This window comes from Anomaloglossus baeobatrachus, chromosome 1, assembly GCF_048569485.1.
Source record: "Anomaloglossus baeobatrachus isolate aAnoBae1 chromosome 1, aAnoBae1.hap1, whole genome shotgun sequence".
NCBI lineage: Eukaryota > Metazoa > Chordata > Amphibia > Anura > Aromobatidae > Anomaloglossus > Anomaloglossus baeobatrachus.
Genome location: NC_134353.1, coordinates 659742044 through 659763377, shown reverse-complemented (window position 1 = coordinate 659763377; position 21334 = coordinate 659742044). Strand labels below are relative to the sequence as shown.

Below are 21334 nucleotides of genomic sequence, written 5' to 3'. Positions count from 1 at the left end.
ATGTAAATTGGTGATTGGTGACCAATAACCTGATGTTCTGTGGTAGAACGATCACATTGACGATCATTCTACGTGTAGAGACATTGATCTAATAGGCATATAAACAAGCGCCTATCACCTTGAACATAGTCGATCAAATGGCTCTTGAAAAAGGGGCATTACTCCTTCATGGACTTTTGCACAGTAATGCGTATTTTTAGTCTCTGATTCTCCTTGCCTCCTAGGCTTTTTGTTTTGTTTTGTAAACTAATTTTATGTTATTTCATGTCAAACTGAATGACAATGTTTACTAAACATTGGAAAGGGACATTATTGAACTGAAATCAGGATTCCTGACTGTTGACTCTTTAACTGTAGGAACTCTATCTAAACCACTTTTGCATATATAATAATATTTAGTTACGTAATAGTTTACAAAGACATTGTGGCCCTGAAATGCAGCCCTTTAACTAACCCTTTCTCGTCATAGCCAGTTTTTTTTATTTTTTTATTTGCTTTTGAGTATTTGACCTCTTCTTCCAAAGAACCAAAGCTTTTCATTCTGCTGTCGATATGGAAGTATGAGGGCATAATTTTTATATACGATTTTCATTATATTTTTGGGGAGAGTCAAGTGATGAAGAAAATTACTATTTTGAATATTTTTTTTTTATTGGATTCACTGAGAAATATGCATCAATATGTATAAGTCTAAAGGCCGCTTTACACGACGTCACACAGCGGCCCACCAATAGAAGCGGAGGGGTGGAGAGCAGCCGCATTAATTACATGCCCACCTCGTTGCCGGAGGACGCGGGTACGCTGTTGTTCGTCGTTCCCGGGGTGTCACACGTAGCGATATGTGCTGCCTCAGGAACGACGAACAACCTGCGTCCAGAACGAGCAACGATATATGGGAAATAAACGACGTGTCAACAATCAACGATTTTGGGCACTTTTTGAATCGTTAGCGGTCACTGGTAAGTGTCACACGCAACGACGACGCTAACGAGGCCGGATATGCGTCACGAATTCCATGACCCCATTGATATCTCGTTAGCGATGTCGCTGCGTGTAAAGCGGCCTTTAGACACTGGATACTTACACTTGATAGTCTTCACATGCAACAATTTTTAGTTGGTTAACTTCATTCCTGAAATGTGCATCACCGTTGTGGTGCATTTTTTGTCGCATTGTGTCTCATATTAGGCCCCTTTTCCAATAAAAAAAAATGCACCTGCCAAAACTCTTAATAAAAAAAAGATGCAAAGCATGAAAGACAATTTTTTGTGTGCAAATTATCCTAGAATTCTGGTGCAATTAGCAATGGCCCCCACTGAGGAGGATAAATAATCGTATTTTTATGCAGTGCTATCAAAAGGAACTTATTTATTACAGAATGCAAATTTGACCTTTTTTTTTTTTTTCATTTTAATCGGAATCTACATGTTTATCACATGTTAGGAAAAAGGTCAAGGGGGTATTCTGAAATTAGAAAATAAAGGTTATTCTTTCTGTAATAAAAAAAAAGTTAAATTTTTAAATATAGTTTCTGTATCGGTACCTTTATAGACTTGTACACATGTTCAGTATTTAGTGAGGTTTTTTTAATCTCAGTATTTATAAGGCCACATGCACTCGTTGAGTATTTGGTGAAGTTTTTATCTCAGTATTTATAACACCACATTGTAATGCCTGCCTTTATCCACAGACTCAGATGGGCTGTAATGGACAGGCTAGAGGGAAGCCACTCACCAAGCAGGACCCCCAGAACCCTGAAACCCTTTAACCCCTATACAGGGATTTGGAATTACACAGGGCCCTGGAGATCACTACCTGTAGAAGGCTGCAGTCTGAGAGAGTAGTCGTCAGGCAGGGTCAAACCAGGAATTGCGGAATAGGGACAGAATTGGCAGGCAAAGACGTAATCAGAAACAAGCAGAGGTCAAAACCGGATCGGGCAGCGAGGTACAAAAACAGCAGGCAGGAGGGTAGTCAGGGAACAAGCGGTAATCAGCACACGAAATCACAGAACAGGACGAAACAGGAGCCAGAATTTTCAGAACTATCTCTGGCAGAGGTCAGCAGACAGGAGGGGCATTGAAAAGGGTGTGGTGTCTTCCCATAGGCTGTAGCTGGATGATGGTACTTCAGCTGGGAGGCACTTGCCACCTACAGTCAGCCAGTAGCACTGCAGATCCCCAGGTAACCCAGACCAGTGGATGAGCGGAGCCTGCTCCCACCGGCGCCGCTGGCATCGACTCCTCTCCCATAACCAGCACTATCCACGGCAGAAACACGGCGTCAGCTGGCGATCGGAGTAGAAGTTGATGGAGCGGACTCCGGTGGTGACGTAACACACATGCACACGTTGAGTATTTGGTGAAGTTTTTATCTCAGTATTTATAAGGCCACATGTACACATTGAGTATTTGGTGAGTTTTTTACCTCAGTATTTGTAGCCAAAACCAGGAGTGGAACATTCAGAGGAAAAGTATAATAGAAACACGTCACCACTGGTGTATGGCTTACCCACTCCTGGTTTTGGCTACAAATACTGAGGAAAAAAATCACCAAATACTCAACCTGTGCATGTGGCCTTATAAATACTGAGATAAAAAACTCACCAAATACGCAACATGGGCACGTGTTCAGTTTACACAATGGGAGACTTAGCGCAGGTCTTCCAACCCAAACATTCAGACACATGAGGCTGTAAGTTCGGGTTGGAATACACACTGTCAGTCCTGGCACTGCGATCCGTAGACGGACCGTGAAATACACTTGTGTGAACCCAGCCTAATGGTAATTATTTCTACACAGAATGGCCAGGTCAGATTTCAGTGTAGGCTTTTATTCAATGACAGCAAGTAGAAATGTTGAAAACTAATATAGAAAATATACTGGAAATTTGTATAATTTTTTTTTAGAACATTTGCCTCCTGCTACTTTTTCTGCTGGGTGTTTTGGTCCTCCTGCCTCTAAGCTGGCCTCTGCAGTGGCATAGCATGGGATTGGTGATAGTCTGAACCACACTTCCAAATTACAGGAGAAGCAGGGGAGGCATGGTTAAAGCCCCGTCACACACAACGAGATCGCTAACGAGATCGTTGCTGCGTCACCGTTTTCGTTGACGCAGCAGTGATCTCGTTATGTGTGACACCGACCAGCGATCAGGCCCCTGCTGTGAGATCGCTAGTCGTTGCTGAATGGTTGGGACTATTTTCTTCAAAGGCGATGTCCTGCTGGGCAGGACGCATCGCTGTGTTTGACGCCTACCAACGACCTCCTAACACAGTCCCAACGCCCGCCGAGATCGTTATACAGGTCGGTGATCGTTACTGCGTCGTTGGTAAGCATTGGTAAGATCTGACTGTGTGACATCTCACCAGCGACCTCCCAGCGACTTACCAGCGATCCTTATCAGGTCACATCGTTTTCGGGATCGCTGGTAAGTCGTTAAATGTGACGGGGGCTTTAGACTTACCTTTGCTCTTCACATGCTGTTACATTGCCATCTTAGATGCAGAAGATTGAGGAATGGAAAGACAGTCTCAGTGGAAAAGACAATAGGAGGCAAGCAGATGGCACAGAGTATAGTTAATTTACATGACAAATATATATTCACTTTTCGTTTCAGGGATGAAGAGTCACTTTCAGGCTATGTGCGCACGTTGCGTAATTACATGCATTTACGCTGCGTATTGCACTGCAGCGTAAATGCATGCGTCCTGCGTCCCCTGCACAATCTATGTACATTGTGCATGACACGTGTGCACGTTGCTTTTTTTCACGCTGCGATTTGGGTGCTAAAATTTTGACTCAAATCCATGCGTTCATAAAAGCAGCATGTCAATTATTCCGTGCGCTATGGATGCTGCTCCCACTCTGTCTATGGTGGGGACAGCAGCCAGAGCGCATGAAATCGGCTTTTTTTTCTACACAAAAACTGCATCCATTATGCAGTGTTTCTGCAGTGATTTGAAGCGCACCTGTGCTGTCAAATCGCTGCAGAATATTCAGCAGCTACGTGCGAACAAGCCCTAATGATAATGAAGAAGCAGATAGTATTGTGCTTCATGTCTGTGGATGTGTATACTAATTCATCAGTCCCAGCTGAATATTACCGTATAACCTAGTGTATTAGTGAATTAGGCCAGGACTGCACAGCGACGTGTCACTTAACACTGAATGTCAGTGTCGCATTGTGACATTATAAGTAATGCTTTCTTAGGGTGTCACATTATGTCCTGCAACATCCTACGGCTGTGACAGAGTCGCAAAAAATGGCTGTTTAATGTACAGCAAAATCACAGCTCTAAAATAGTGGCATAACAGCAAGTGGCAAACAAGCTTCTTTCCAGAGAATTGTTGTCACCCGACACGTCACCGTGCAGCCCCGGCCTTCTCCGTGCTCCTCGACCTCTAGCAGATGCTGTAGACCTGTGCTATATTACCTAGTAGTTTATTTTCAGGTGATTAAAAGAACACGTTTTCCACGCTGGAACGAAGTATTAGAATTTGACTTGCGAGGAATAGAGGAATTAGATCTTGCGGATCAAGTGATCAGTATTGAAGTTTGGGACTGGGATATGGTTGGAAAGAATGACTTCCTTGGCCGTGTAAGTATCTCCTAGGCATCAGTAAAGTCTGCTTTCCTTTCCTTTCCATACCCTTTATCCTCTGTTTTATATCCTTTTCCTACTGTGTCATTTATGACTACCATAATTTACACCCTTTTTATACCAATGAATTGCTCAATATTCTCTCACTCCTTGCATGTTTGAACAATGTCTTCCATTACTCACCCTATTAACACCCCTTCAGGTGTGCTTTCCCTTGGAGCCCCTACACAGAAACCCTGCGGTGACTGGCTGGTTTCGCCTCCTGCCTTTTGGAAACACGGAGGAGGAGAATGGGTAGAATGATGCTTGTTGTGTGACGTCATAATGTGATAATGCTCTCAAAATAGAGGCGTGAGACAGTTTCGTAAAGTTTTCCTGTTACCATGATATAAAGTTATTGTTCTGTCCTCAAGTCATTATTGATATAGAAGAAAGTGACAGGATACTTAGCTTCCCTGCTTTTCACTGACACAATGCCTTCTTAGATGTTTTCCATGTCATGCAGATTGACCAGTTGAGACTAGGACCCTAAGGGGTACTTTGCACGCTGCGACATCGCAAGTGACGCCGGATGTGCATCACTTTCGTTTTGACCCCACCGACATCGCACCTGCGATGTCGTAGTGTGCAAAGCCGGCCTAACAGTGTTTAGCATACATTTAGCATACATTCCATATTAAAAAAAAAAACCTACACAATGTTAGGAAAGAGGGGGTTGCCAACATTTTTTTACTTGACAACTTAGTAGTAATAGCTAGGTAACCCAGCAAAATTAACACGCCTAAAATATAACTTTTAATATGGTATGCATAAAAGGACTAACAACACTTATGGTGCAAAATGCACATAAAAATTGTCACTATCTGTGATGTCCTGTAATTGTGTTGGTAGGGATATTCACTCACAGGAGGACAATATTAAAAGACAGCAGCAAACAGACCCTAATCCCAATGAGCTGGATAGGGAATGAAAGAGGAACAATCTCACCAGTCTTCTGGTTACTTATGGACGAACGTTCCTCCCCAATGATCAGATGATGGAGCTAGCCAAAGGCTAAAAGCGATCCCCTGGTTCCACCAGGTATTCAAAGGATCCACTTATAATCAGCTCCGGTATACATATGGAAGGGATTTCTCTCTCTCAACGCGTTTCATCATATATCCTCAGGAGAGTGGAGTAACAAATCCACATAGAGTTTTCCGTGTCATACATAGAACCGGCATATCCGCCAAAAGGTCCAGACACAGATCCAAACTTGTTAAGTGTCCTTCATAGGACCGGCAAATCAGCCACTGTATAAATTAAAGAATCATACCATCATTACCAATGACAAAGTTGCCCTGTGTCCCATAGTCCCGCCACAGTCAGTTTAAACTTACCGGGGTCCCGACACCTGGCATAAACACATGCTGCGCCGCCATGACCGACGCCAGCACTCTTTTTAAATAGCAGAGCATTACCGCTCTGGCGTGTGACATCACATCCGCGTCACGGGTGACCGCCCACTTCCTGTCGGGCGCCCCGTGTTGAGACGCAAACTTAGCATTGCGGATGGAGTCTTGGAACGCAGGCCTACTGCGCATGCGCAGAGGGTTCCATTACAATATACCTAATGGGAGCAATGGGTTTTACGGGCCTGCGCTCACTTCAACTAGAATGTTGTAAACCGACAAACATTCATCAATAATGCTGCATTGAGGCAAAAAAATGCCCCATATGCAGCAATCCAGATTAGATAAAGCTGTAAGTTTCTGGTACCGGAACAGTATCAAACATTCGTGGCTAATGAAGCAAGTAGGGGAGAAAGGGGAGGGGGGTAGGGGGAGATCAATATCAGAAAGGACAAACTGGTCAGAAGAGCGGAGAGACCTGGGCCTAAAGGATGGAAAGTAAAGTACCACCACCGTAACTGTTAATAACCCTACATTAATTCTGAAACTACCTATCATGTGGGGGTCGGCACCCTAAAAGAACGGTGGATGGTGCCCCCACTCGGCCGTCGTATGATCCTTCTACATAACACCCTGTCACTAAGTTACACAAAGGGTGCAAAGGATAGAATCTCATTTAGGCCCAGAGGTCTCACCGTCCTGAGCCAGAAAATCCATCTGGTTTCCTGTTTTAGGATCAGGTTGTCCCAGTCGCCTCCTCTTATAGGTTGTTGTATTAAATCAATGCCTTGGAAAAAGATGACGCTGGGGTCGCCATTGTGATTTTCATTGATATGTCGTGCCAAAGGAGTATCAATGTTCTTTCTTATGTCTCTTAGGTGTTCACCTACTCTACGTCTGAACTCCCTTTTTGTCTTGCCCACATGTTCCTCTTTCATTCCCTATCCAGCTCATTGGGATTAGGGTCTGTTTGCTGCTGTCTTTTAATATTGTCCTCCTGTGAGTGAATATCCCTACCAACACAATTACAGGACATCACAGATAGTGACAATTTTTATGTGCATTTTGCACCATAAGTGTTGTTAGTCCTTTTATGCATACCATATTAAAAGTTATATTTTAGGCGTGTTAATTTTGCTGGGTTACCTAGCTATTACTACTTTCACCTACGGTATATCCCTATCCAGTTGCTATATTTGTTACTTGACAACTTATCCAAATTTTGTGAACCAAATGTCTAACAATCATTAATCATTAAAGGTGATGCATACCCACCAATAAGACCATCATCTGTTTCAAAAATAAGGCGGTAATGCACATTGCTGTCAATAGAGAGGTGGTCATTTGTATAGGAATAACGACCATCTCTCAAGTGAAAGCAGCGGTTTCGGCTGACCTGGTGAGGTGGATCCGCCAAGGTCCAGGAGGGCACATGAGCCATAGACATCAGTGCAGCATGCAGGTGAGGTATGCGGGAAACAAGCAGTAGAGGCACTGGAGGCGCAGACAGACAGGAGATCGGAAAACAGATAGCAGAAGCACTTGAGACAGCAGGCAGTCAGACAGGGAAGCACTTAGCAGGAGCACTGGAAGCCACTGGCAGACAGGAAACTGGGAAGGCACTGGAGGCCATAGGCAGATACAGGAAAACTAAAAGACTTAATATCAAGACACAAGGGTGATGAGCCTCGTATAGGCACAGGCAGACAATCACATCGGAGCACTCCAGACCACCTGCAAAGGCCAGCTTGGAGCACAACAGAGTCCAGCATATTGGGGAGAGGGGAACAAAGCCCGGATCTGGACCAGGTGTGTAAAAGCAGCCAACAACGAGGACAGTTCTTGAGATAATATGGGTCCCGTTTGTGGGATTTGCATTTACTATACATTTGTGGCATACCCTGAGAAAATGCCATAAATGTGTGAGCTGAAAATATTCTTTAAAGATTATAAGTGACATAAGTCTAAATTTTAGAATACTGATATGAAGGCACTGTAAGATCTGTAAAATTAGGACATTTACAATCTCACAATCTGTACAAGCTCCTCTAGCTTCTACAAAAATCAAAACCATGTGTGCAGAGGATAGATATTTTGTGTCCAGGAATTTTGGATTGCTGGCAACCCTGGTGGGAAGCCCCTTTAAGGATTAAGGAAGTTGATTGAATGACATCTATTATTCCTAAATGTCTTTATACAATTATATTCTATAAAAATGGCAAAGAAATGTAAAACATAACTACCGTAAATAAAAAAACATAGGGATGGGTTTCCAGGCGCTGAAGATCATGGTGGCAGGAACACTTTAATCATTTTAATATACACTTTTTATTTTATTTATGAGGAAAATTTTAGCGATTGCACAATACAGGATTTTGCAGAAAGTAAAAATCAGAGTATTCAGGAAAATTGTAGTATAAAGTATACAGTAGCAACAACAAAGTTTTGCATTTTTTTAATGTGTGATTACTTCTCTTTGCTTGATGTGAAGCCATTTACCTGGTGATGAATTGAAAGTGCATTAAGTTGTCATCGTACAAGACCTTAATTTGAACCAAAATGCTTTTGAATATAGGTTTGGTCATTTAATTAAAGAAAACTGACTGCCAAAAGTTTTGCATTACTATTTACTGATCACAACATAGAGAGTAACTCATTGTTTACAATGCCATAAGTTAGTACCTTGTAGCATAACCTCTTGCTTTAATTACTGATATCAAGACATCTTGCGGGATCTTGCTACATTCCATTTGCAAATCTGCAAACAATTCTTCTTCATTGCTATGGGTATGAGCCCCAACTCGTTGCCTTTACTCATCCCAAAGGCGTTCTATGGGGTGTAAATCAAGTGACTGGCCTGGCCATTGTATTATTTTTCTATGCCAACCAATTTTTTACTAAATTGTGCTTAGGATCATTGTCTTACTGGAATTTCCAGTCCTTGCTTACTTTGATTTTACCATGTGGCAGCTTTACATTCTCCAGTATATCCTTCTACATGCTATCATATTCATATTTCCATCAATTCTATGCAGAGGGCCAATGACAGATACAGAAAAGCAGCCCCAAACCATGACATTGCCACCACCATGTTTCACTGTAGGTGTTTGGTACCTTACCTCATTAAGGTTTCTGATTGGGCGGTGTATATAACACCTTAGACCAATCTGTCTCTTTCTATTGGATGTGTTCTTTGGCAAACTCAAGTCGGACCTTCTGGTTCTTTGCAGAGATGAAAGGCTTTTTGACTAGAACTTGTGCATTCTAGTCTCCTGCTCTTAGCCATCACACCACAGTTTTGGAGACTCACTTTGACCCTGTGTTTTTTTTTTTTTTCATTTTGTGCAAAATTTGTACAAAACATTTATGGACATCAGATATAGAGTTTTTCCTAATAATGTGATCAACTTTGGAGGAAGTTTTCCATGGTCGTCCACATCTAGGTTTGGCAGCTGTTCCATAACCTTCTTTTTCATATGTGACACTTGACTCTGAAAACAGTTGAATTCCATAGCTACCTCTTTATGACTTTTTCACTCACTCTCAGAATAATGATGATAAATTGGGCTTTGCCTTTGCCATGTTTTATGCAAAAAACATATACACACTCACACAAACAAACTGGTAAAATTAGACTATCCATGACAAAATCTGCAAAACATTTGGCCCAGCAAATGTGGAAAAACTGATACATAAAGGGATAAAAAAATATGTCAAACACAATTTCCATCCTTAGAGCTGACAACCATTTGCTTCTGGTGTACTAAAATCACCAGGAAAATTGCATCACAACAACCAGACAAAAGTAATCATACTTTTTTAAAAAAAAAACAAAAAACGTTTGGTCGCTACTGTATGTATAATATACAAAATATATACCTGACAGAGACCATTTATCAACTTCTGTGCCCTTTACTCAAAATAATACGTACAAATAGCTGTAAGGTGACATGAATACATTAATTCCCAGTTCAGCGGTCTGCTCATGCTGGATACTAGCCCGACTCTCCTCCACTGAGTAATGAGATATTAATGTTGCTATCACCTACACCCAGGGCACATACCCTACAGTCCCTGCTGCTACAAAGACTGCACTTTATAATGCTATAATCGCAGTCATGAAATGATTTATCCAAAGTGACATAATAGTGTATAGTATATACAGTATTCAGATAATTCGGCTTTTAGTGTCATTGTGGGCAACATGGCTTTGTGTAAATGCAGCGCACAGTACATGTGCATAGATGTCTCTACTCATTGACTTTGGGCTGGTATCACATTGTTTTTCTGACTTTCAGAGGTAAGCTTGGGTCCTTACGTGTCAAGATTAACCTGTCTGAGGAGCGAATATTACCTTCTGTTTATTATCAGAACCTCATCCAGCTCCTTGTGGAGTCCGCTCAATCCCCTGAGCAGGTGGGATGCTTACAGCTCTTCAATAATTCATGGAGGACTGATATTTTCTTTGGGTTCACAGAGGATGTGTGAATGTCTTTTTTTTTTTTCTGTTTTAACACAGGGTGACTCTAGTGTTCTGGATCTTATGGAGGAGATGTGCTCGGCTGAGAGCCGACAAGAGGTGGCTGTGAAGCTGGTGAAAATTTTTCTAGGCCAGGGGCTGGCAGTCACCTTTCTTGACCAACTGAATATGCGAGAGGTGAATCGAACTGGTGAGGTCGTCTTAGTCAGATCACACACTTGCTTTATCATGCTCTCCAGTCATCCCACATAACACTTTACTTCTAGCTCCAACATATAGAGAGTATTGGTTCCACTATGGGATCTATTTTGGCGGGGTGGCTTTAGGCAGATTAGTACAGGGACATGATATGTGATGCTATAAGCTTATCCTAACTAATGCCTTTTTTTTGCTTGTTTTTAAGTCTCTTATTGGAATTTTTAAAATACTAGTGGAGTTAGAATACTAGTGAACTATTTAAAATACTAGTGGAGTTAGACTACTAGTGAACTATTTAAATTACTAGTGGAGTTAGAATACTAGTGAACTATTTAAAATACTAGTGGAGTTAGAATATTAGTGAACTATTTAAATTACTAGTGGAGTTAGAATACTAGTGAACTATTTAAATTACTAGTGGAGTTAGAATACTAGTGAACTATTTAAATTACTAGTGGAGTTAGAATACTAGTGAGCTATTGAAAATACTCGTGAAGTTAGAATACTAGTGAACTATTTAAATTACTAGTGGAGTTAGAATACTAGTGAACTATTTAAAATACTAGTGGAGTTAGAATACTAGTGAACTATTTAAAATACTAGTGGAGTTAGAATACTAGTGAACTATTTAAAATACTAGTGGAGTTAGAATATTAGTGAACTATTTAAATTACTAGTGGAGTTAGAATACTAGTGAACTATTTAAATTACTAGTGGAGTTAGAATACTAGTGAACTATTTAAATTACTAGTGGAGTTAGAATACTAGTGAGCTATTGAAAATACTAGTGGAGTTAGAATACTAGTGAACTATTTAAACTTCTAGTGGAGTTAGAATACTAGTGAACTATTTAAAATACTAGTGGAGTTAGAATACTAGTGAGCTATTTAAACTACTAGGGGAGTTAGAATACTAGTGAGCTATTTAAAATACTAGTGGAGTTAGAATACTAGAGAACTATTTAAAATACTAGTGGAGTTAGAATACTAGTGAGCTATTTAAAATACTAGTGGAGTTAGAATACTAGAGAACTATTTAAAATACTAGTGGAGTTAGAATACTAGTGAGCTATTTAAAATACTAGTGGAGTTAGAATACTAGTGAACTATTTAAACTACTAGTGGAGTTAGAATACTATTGAACTATTTAAAATACTAGTGGAGTTAGAATACTAGTAAACTATTTAAAATACTAGTGAAGTTAGAATACTAATGATCTATTTAAAGTACTAGTGGAGTTAGAATACTAGTGATCTATTGAAAATACTCGTGAAGTTAAAATACTAGTGAACTATTTAAACTTCTAGTGGAGTTAGAATACTAGTGAGCTATTTAAAATACTAATGAAGTTAAATTTTAATATAATAGTGAAGTTATATTGGTGTTAATCCTCATTCAGACATCCATTTTTTTAGTTGCATAACACAAGAATTTGGACTGCTTTGTCATCAGTGTTCTGGGTCTAATTTTGATCTACTTTAAAAGGGGGCTTTACACGGTAGTGATATCGCTAGCAATTTGTAGCGATAGCGAGCGTGTAAGCACCCGCCCCCGTCGCGCATGCAATTGTTTGTGATCGCTGCCGTAGCGAACATTATCGCTACAGTAGCATCACACGTACTTACCTGGTCGGCGGCGTCGCTGTGACTGCCGAACAATCGCTCCTTCAAGGGGGAGGGACGTTCGGCATCACAGCGACGTCACCGCAACGTCACACAGCGACCGGCCAATCAAAGCGGAGGGGCGAAGATGAGCAGGACGTAACATCCCGCCCACCTCTTCCTTCCGCATTGTGGCCGGCGGCAGGTAAGGAGATGTTCCTCGCTCCTGCGGTGTCACACATAGCGATGTGTGCTGCCGCATGAGCGATGAACCACCTGGATAAACAACCCTTACCGATTTTTGAGTTTGGGACGACCTCTCCATGGTGAACAATTTTCACCATTTTTGAGGTCGCTTAAGGTCGCTGGTCAGTGTCACACTCTGCGATATTGTTAATGACGCCAGATGTGCGTCACTAACAACGTGACCCCGACGATCAAACATTAACGATATCGTAGCATGTAAAGCCCCCTTTAGTCTATGTGTCCATTTTCACAATAAGTGTGGCATCCATTTTTATCGTTTGCAAAAGAAAAACATTGAAGCTTTTCTGACCCAATAAATAAGAACCTGGCAATATTGATAGTATCAGTGTGCTGTATATTTTTTCTAGACCCATTGATTTGAATTGGCATATTAGCTCCATTACATGGATAAAAAATGGACATATCTCCAATGTATTAATTTTTTTTTTTTGTGAACATTCAATCTGTACATATGAACAGCCCCATAGACTATAATGGATATTTGTTCTGTACATGAAAAACACAGAACATTTCTGTGAAAAATAGATGTCTGAATTTAGTGTTCTGTACTTCAATGTTTGCACATTTTAGACTCCTGGAGGCAACCTGCTCAGTACACTATGACTTCTTAGCTCCAGTATATGTACCCTCCCTGATAAACATGCAGACAGTTGCATTTCTGGGTCATTAACACCTTAAGAAAAATTTGAAATGATCTCTATCAGCACAGAATGACTGTTTAAACCAAGCACAGGCACTCAGGGCATCATGGCAATGGCCAGACATGACACCCTCATGCTCTGGAGTCTGCCTCATGATATAGTGCATGCACCCGTGTCTCATTAACCCTGGTAGAGACCTGCTGGGTTGAGAGGCTGCTGCTGGGTCCTAGTGCCATCAGGTTGCTACAGCTGCAGCCACTGTCTTTCCAGTACCTGAAAAGTAAGTCCTCTGTACTGTAATCAGACAGGGACTAGTGACACTGGTTTATGGAGCTAAAATGTAGCTCTCTGACATTATATAAATGGTGAAGGAGTTTGCAGTGTCGGAGTCCTATCCCTCATAAAGTGAACAGGCAACATTTTGTGTACACAAGGACATTGGCTCTGAGCAGTTACACCTCAAGCGCCGTAGCAATCATCCTTCCACAGAGGATAAAGGAGACACTGTGGGGTGGTCATGATAGATAGTCTGAGAACCCAAATATTTTCCTCCACGTTACGCTCAAGTTTCTGCTAGGATGAGCAGGAATAAAAGCTCCAATGCAGTTGATAAAATGAAGGAATTCATGAGGAAGAGAACACCCAAACATTAAGGAGTGGTGCTTCATCCATAAAAAACCCGGAGCACCAAGTAGGGCAAATGTAGGAGGATGAGCTGGAGGAAGGGCAGGGATAGCTAACCCTATGCCTGGTCTCGGAGAAATTACTACTGGCCATCTCAGTTTGTAAGTACTAACTGACAGGGACAATTGAGGAGGTATTGTTGGATGTGAAACTTTTACATCAAGATATGCAGGCTTGAAATGGCTGTATCTCTGAAGTGGAATCCAAAGTAACATGTTTAGATGACAAACGTTCCACTATGGGAACCAAACTAAGCAAGGTGGCGGGGTCAGCTGATGCATGGCATCAATAATGTTTACCGCAATAGTATTAGGCTTAAGGTCCTGCCTGAAAGAGCTGAAGGTCAACACCCTGAATAATTTACTGAAACCTGGCTTAAATCATATTTGGGAAACAAATTTTCCCTCATGTGCATGGTGGAGAGGGCCCATGGAGTCCCAGCTAAACCCTTACCTCCAGGAGCCCATGCAAGGCCGTTACTATCATGACTTTTGAATCGCAGGGACATAAATGTCGCATTGCGCCTTGCCAGGCCAATATGCATGTACAGACTGCTGCGATTAAATAAATTGTGTTTTTCTTTGAATTGATGTGTCAAGGTCTTTGAATTTACCTAACTTCTTCACGACCGAGGACGTAAATGTACATCCTAAATCATAAAGGGGTGATCACCACCGGCTTGTAACGGCAAGCCACCCAGTAAGCAGGACCCCCCTCGAAACCCTTTAACCCCTATACAGGGATCTGGAATTACTGCAGGGTTCCAGGGTTCACTGCCTAAGGTAAGCTGCAGTCCAGAGACAGAAATAGTCGCCAGGCACGGTCTAAACCAGAACGTCAGCAGGGTACAAAATAGGAATGCAGGGGGAATGCCCAGAAAAACAGGCCGAGGTCAAAACTGAAATGTCAGGCGAGGTACAAAACAGCAGGCAGGAGCGACGTCAATAAACAGCCAAGTTCATGCGAGACAGCAAAGTGCACAGTACCAGGGAGGATGTGTCTCACAGCAACACAAGACTATATCTGGCAAAGATCCAGGAAAACTGAAGGATATAAAAAGGGTGTGGTGCCTTCCCATAGGCTGGAGCAGAAGCTGATACCAGCTGGAAGGCACAAACCCCTCAGCAGTACTGGAAGTTCCAGCCAGACCAAGCCTGGTGAGTGTGCCCACCAGAGCCCCTGGAACTGACCTATTCCCCACCATCAGCACTGCCTGCAGTGTAAGCCAAGCAGTGCCTGGTGACCCGGGCAGACATCGCCGGAGCAGGCCCTCGTGGAGACGTGACAGTAGAGCGGAGCCTGGTGACCAAGGCAGACGTCACCGGAGCAGGCCCTGGTGGAGACATGACACAGCTGTTGTGGTGAGCCAATGGTGATCCCCGCACATGTCTGCTGATTTGTACAGCAGACATGTGTGCATCACAGGCACAGGTGGGTCCGTGATCCACCCGCACCTGTTAACTCCTTAAATCGCGCTGTCAAAATCTGACAGTGCGATTTAAATGACCACAGCAAGTAATGTGCACTTACCCACTGCCATTGGAGGCCCCGTGACGTGATCACAGGGAGCCGATGGTTGCCATGGTAGCACAGGGTCATGTGATGAGTTCTGTCGCTATCAGGACTCACTTCCTGTTACAGCCAGTAGAGCGCTGGCTGTAACAGAAAACAAGCATTTCTGCTGATGTAAGCTGTTCAGCTCTGTTCAGGAGAAATGAATGAGCGATCAGACTGCTGATCCTCATAGTCCCCTAAGAGGACTAGTAAAATAAAATAAAAAAGTAAAATAAAAAGTTTTAAAAAAAAATTCAAAAATAAAAAACCTAAAAGTTCAAATCACCCCCCCATTTTCCCCATTGAAAATTAAAGGAATAAAAAAAAATAAAAAAAAAAATATACACACATTTGGTATCGCTTCAGGAATGCCCGCTCTATCAAAATATAAAATCAATTCATCTGATCGGTAAACGGCGTAGCAGCAAAAAAAATTCCAAACGCCAAAATTACATTTTCTGGTTGTCTCAAATTTTGCACAAACTGCAATGACAGGCAATCAAAACATAGAATCTGCGCAAAACTGGAACCATTAAAAACATCAGCTCAAGGCACAAAAAATAAACCAACACTGAGCCCCATATCCCCAAAAATGAAAACACTACGAGTCGTGGAAAATGGCGCAAAAAGTGTGCCACCTTTTTTTTTACAAACTTCTGAATTTTTTTAACCCCTTAGATAAAAGTAAACCTATACAGGTTTGGTATTTAGGAACTCGTACCAACCTGAGGCATCACACCCACACATCAGATTTATCATATAGTGAACACGGTGAATAAAATATCCCAAAAACAGTCATGAAATTGCCCTTTTTTTCAATTTTTCTGCACTTGGAATTTTTTTTCCTGTTTTCCAGTACACTATATGGTAAAACTTATTTTTTTTATTTAAATGTACAACTCATCTCGCAGAAAACAAACCCTTATATGGCAAGATTGATGGAAAAATAAAAAAGCTACGGCTCTCGGAAGAAGGGGAGCACAAACCAAAAACGGAAAATCGCCCGCGGTTAAAGGGTTAATTGCCAGGCAGAGAGGCTCTCTCAAGTATAACCATGCAACAGTCCTCATATTCCCAGATTTTTCTGTGGATCTCCAAAAGCAGAGAACCCAGTTCATGGATGTCAAGAGGAAGTTTAAAGATTGTAACATTTCTTATTCTACAGTTTATCTGGCTCGCCTCCACATCATATACAATGGCTCCACAACTTTCTTCTCCAACCCCAGTAAAGCATTGTAATGGCTACAGCTTCATCCCACTCCGAGATGGGGGAAAGTTTCATCTTGCTCACCACAGGACACCCCGATCCTTCATTCATGAACCCGGAGGAGGGGAGGGGGGAACCCGATTTAATTCACAACGATAGAAGCTCTGGTTTTCCACATTGTTGGTAACAACTATACCTTTCACTATGTTTAGTGTCGATATCCCCAAAATTGTAAACTTTATGAGGTGTCAACCTCCTTATCTTTCCACAGTTAAGTTGATATTGGTTTGTTTGTTGCTTGCTGTCAATACTCTATTTTGTTCCATTCTTGATTCAGATTGGACAAGTCACTTTTTGTGGAAGACTTTGTCCTATTACGAATCACAGTAACCAGACTGGCTCTGCTATATCCTTTATGATAATGTTTTCATGCTTTGTGAAGGAGTGCATCCTTTTTCTCTAATTTAGATTTTCTACTGATATATGCAGGGGTGGGATTCAAATTTTTAACAGGTTCTCTGTAAACCCCGCCCATTTGAAAACCACACCCATTCTGTAACCACACCCATTTTGTTAGCCACACCCATTTTCATGCACTTTCCTCAACCAAAAAATACAAGTAATTTAAAGTATAATCTCTTTCCCCTTCTTCCCCTCCTCTACAGTCACTCTCCTGTCCAGCACCAGATGTTCCTGTCACTGTCACTCTTATTGTATTAAACGGTTTTTCTACAGTTTTTAAAAATTATTACTAAAGGAGCCCTGCTAAAATAGGAATGGACGACCTTCCCCATACAGATCTCATCCCATGTTGCTCCCTTTCCCTTGCAGATCCCATCCCATCATGGCCTCTTTCCCTTGCAGATCCCATCCCATGTGGCTCCTTTCCCCTGCAGATCCCATCCCATTATGGCCCCTTTCCCCCTGCAGATCCCATCCCATTATGGCCCCTTTCCCCCAGCAGATCCCATCCCATTATGGCCCCTTTCCCCTGCAGATCCCATCCCATTATGGCCCGTTTCCCCCTGCAGATCCCATCCCATTATGGCCCGTTTCCCCCTGCAGATCCCATCCCATTATGGCCCCTTTCCCCTGCAGATCCCATCCCATTATGGCCTCTTTCCCCTGCAGATCCCATCCCATTATGGCCCCTTTCCCCCGGCAGATCCCATCCCATTATGGCCCCTTTCCCCCAGAAGATCCCATCCCATTATGGCCCCTTTCCCCCAGCAGATACCATCCCATTATGGCCCCTTTCTCCATGCAAATACCATCCTATTATGGCCTCCTCTCCCCACATAGCCACATTTAGCTCCCCTCTTATGTGGCCTCTTTCCCCATAGAGCGCTCCCCTCTTATGTGGCCTCTCTCCCCATAGAGCACTCCTCTCTTATGTGGCCTCTCTCCCCATACAACGCTCCCCTCTTATGTGGCCTCTCTCCCCATATACCGCTCCCCTCTTATGTGGCCGCTCTCCCCATAAAGCGCTCCCCTCTTATATGGCCTCTCTCCCCATATACCGCTCCCCTCTTATGTGACCTATCTCACCATATACCGCACCCCTCTTATGTGGCCTCTCTCCCCATACAACGCTCCCCTCTTATGTGGCCTCTCTCCTCATATACCGCTCCCCTCTTATGTGGCTTCTCTCCCCATATACCGCTCCCCTCTTATGTGGCCTCTCTCCCCATTTACCGCTCCCCTCTTATGTGGCCTCTCTCCCCATATACCACTCCCCTCTTATGTGGCCTCTCTCCCCATATAGGTGCCCTGTTATGTGGCCCCTCTCCCTGCATCTTCGGCTCACTGAGCACTGCCGCTTACCAGCATCGGCGGTTTCTCCTGTGTCTCCCGTCCTCCTCCGCGGCTCGTCTCTCCACGCTGACAGACGGCAGGAGGAGGAGCTCCCTCCTCACACTGCCGTGAATTGTCTGCAGCGTCAGCACTTCACTGCACGTCGGGTCAGGGGGCCGACAGGCTCCACTGAACCAGGAAGTGCGGCGCGGAGGGGCGGGGATTCATTTGTGCTAGAGTCTTAAAGAGACACTAGCACAAATGAATACAGGGAACCGGATCGCCGCAGCTGTTTCTTGCCGGTTCTGGGAACCGGCTGCTATTTTAACAACCGGTTCGACAGAACCGGACAGAACCGGCTGAATCCCACCCCTGGATATTTGGTTTCCCAAATAAGATATCTGTCTTGGAACGTGAAGGGCCTCTCCTCCCCTGGTAAGAGGGTAAAGGTATTTTCACTGGTTAAAAAGTAACAACCACACGTAATAGACGGGGTAGAGATACATCTCACTATAGACTCAGCTAGGTTGTTGAAGAAACCTTGGGTACAATGGTCGGCACACTCTTTTCACACCAGCTATTTTAGAGGAGTCTCATTGCTAGTACACAAATATCGGTTAGGTGGGAAGCTAAGGTTACACTCAGAAATCCAGAAGGCCATTCTGTTTTTACATGTGCAGTAATAAATTCAAAAGATATTAATGTGTTTATATCACCCTCTGCCAGCTAATTTAGGCTAATTAAATGAGTGGTGAGCTTCTCCTTAAGTTACCCAGATGCTCACATATATTTATGGGAGACTTTAATGGTAATTGGACAGATATAGATTTAGACAGATTTAGATTGGGAGGAACAACCCATGTGACTAGACCTTCTTCTACAACTTTGTCATAATATATGGAGGGTAGTGGATGGGTGGATTAATGGCAAGTTTCCTACCCGGTTAGGCTATGTGCGCACAGTGCGTTTTTCGCGGCGTTTTTCGGGTGCGTTTTTGGCCTCAAAATTGCAGGACTTTGCTTCCCCAGCAAAGTCTATGAGTTTTCATTTTTGCTGTCCGCACACATCTGTTTTTTTTCAGCTGCGTTTTTGTGGTGCCACAAAAACGTAGCATGTCAATTATTCCCGCGTTTTTCACTGCGCTTTTCATCCATTGAGTTCAATGGGATGTTGAAAGACGCAATGAGAAACGCAAATAGCTGCATTTTGGTGCGTTTTGGTGCGTTTCTAAGACCAAAAACGCAGCTATAAACGCAGGAGGTGGGTAGTAAAGTGACGTGTACAGGAAGAGGATTCCTTCTGTCAGTATATACAGAAGCGTGAATCCTCCCGGTACCGTCACCGTCGCTTCCACCTCCCGTCCTGTGCATGTATGCTGCCGTGCGGCGCCATGTCTGGGCGGGAGGTGGAAGCGGCTGCGAAAACAAAAGTTAACAGTAGAAAAAAAAAAAAAGTTATACTCACCTGTCTGCAGACTCCCGGTGCCATGCCCGCTCCCATCTCCTCTCACGGTATCGCCACCCCCACTCCGGCTGTGTGCAGACGGCCGGGAAACCTCCGATGGATGCAGGACCTGGCGATGGATCACCTGATGCAGTCACCTGACGCATCAGGTGATTGTAAGTATCGCAGTGACGCGGGCGCCCGGCCGGTATCAGCGGATGCGTCAGGAGACTTCATCAGCTGATTACCGGCAGCTGCTGCAGCGATCGGACGGGATCAGACTCCCGCCCCATCGCTGCAGGAGCTGCCGGTAATCAGCACATAAGTGAGTATTATTTTTTTTTTTTTTTGCACTGATGCATCAGCTGATTGTATAATCGGCTTTTATACAATCAGCTGATGTGTGATGTGATTCAGGCACTTGATCCTGACACATCATCTGATCGCTTTGCCTTCCAGCAAACCGATCAGATGATATTGGATCCGGATTGGACGGCGCGGGACCCTGACCCAGGATTACTGCGGAGGTGGGGTTCTTTATTTCAATAAAGATGGAGTCACTAATTGTGTTGTGTTTTATTTCTAATAAAAATATTTTTCTGTGTGTTGTGTTTTTTTTTTATCTTTACTAGAAATTCATGGTGGCCATGTCTAATATTGGCGTGACACCATGAATTTCGGGCTTAGGGCCAGCTATACAGCTAGCCCTAACCCCATTATTACCCGGCGAGCCACCCAGCATCAGGGCAGCTGGAAGAGTTGGATACAGCGCCAGAAGATGGCACTTCTATGAAAGCGCCATTTTCTGGGGTGGCTGCGGGACTGCAATTCACAGCGGGGGTGCCCAGAAAGCATGGGCACCCTGCACTGTGGATTCCAATCCCCAGCTGCCTAGTTGTACCCGGCTGGACTCAAAAATTGGGCGAAGCTCACGTCATTTTTTTTTAAAATTATTTCATGAAATTCATGAAATAATTTAAAAAAAAGGGCTTCCCTATATTTTTGGTTCCCAGCCGGGTACAAATAGGCAGCTGGGGATTGGGGGCAGCCCGTACCTGCCTGCTGTACCCGGCTAGCATACAAAAATATGGCGAAGCCCACGTCATTTTTTTTGTTTGGGGGGGCAAAGAAATCCTGCATACAGTCCTGGAAGGAGGATGCTGAGCCTTGTAGTTCGACAGCTGCTGTCTGCTCTCCTGCATACACTATTGGATGGAGGATGCTGAGCCTTGTAGGTCTGCTCCCCCTGACTCTCCCTCAAGCATACAGTCCTGGATGGAGCATGCTGAGCCTTGTAGTTCTGCAGCTGCTGTCTGCTCTCCTGCATACACTATTGGATGGAGTATGCTGAGCCTTGTAGTTCTGCAGCTGTCTGCTCTTCTGCATACACTAGTGGAGAATGAAGAACACATTGAAGAAGGAAATGACATCAGACCTTTTTATTTTTTTGTTCACTGATAAAAAACGCATA

General features: G+C 43.3%; 1 protein-coding gene across 2 annotated transcripts in view; it reads left to right on the top strand.

Annotated features, from left to right (window-relative positions):
* Positions 1-21334, top strand: part of RASAL1 (RAS protein activator like 1) — a 150229-nt gene that overhangs the window by 57729 nt on the left and 71166 nt on the right. For both annotated transcript variants that reach the window (XM_075319996.1, XM_075319995.1), the window contains exons 7-10: positions 4455-4601; positions 4807-4898; positions 10294-10411; positions 10515-10665. In XM_075319996.1, coding sequence (XP_075176111.1) covers positions 4455-4601; positions 4807-4898; positions 10294-10411; positions 10515-10665 — 508 coding nt within the window. The remainder of the gene's footprint in view (positions 1-4454; positions 4602-4806; positions 4899-10293; positions 10412-10514; positions 10666-21334) is intronic.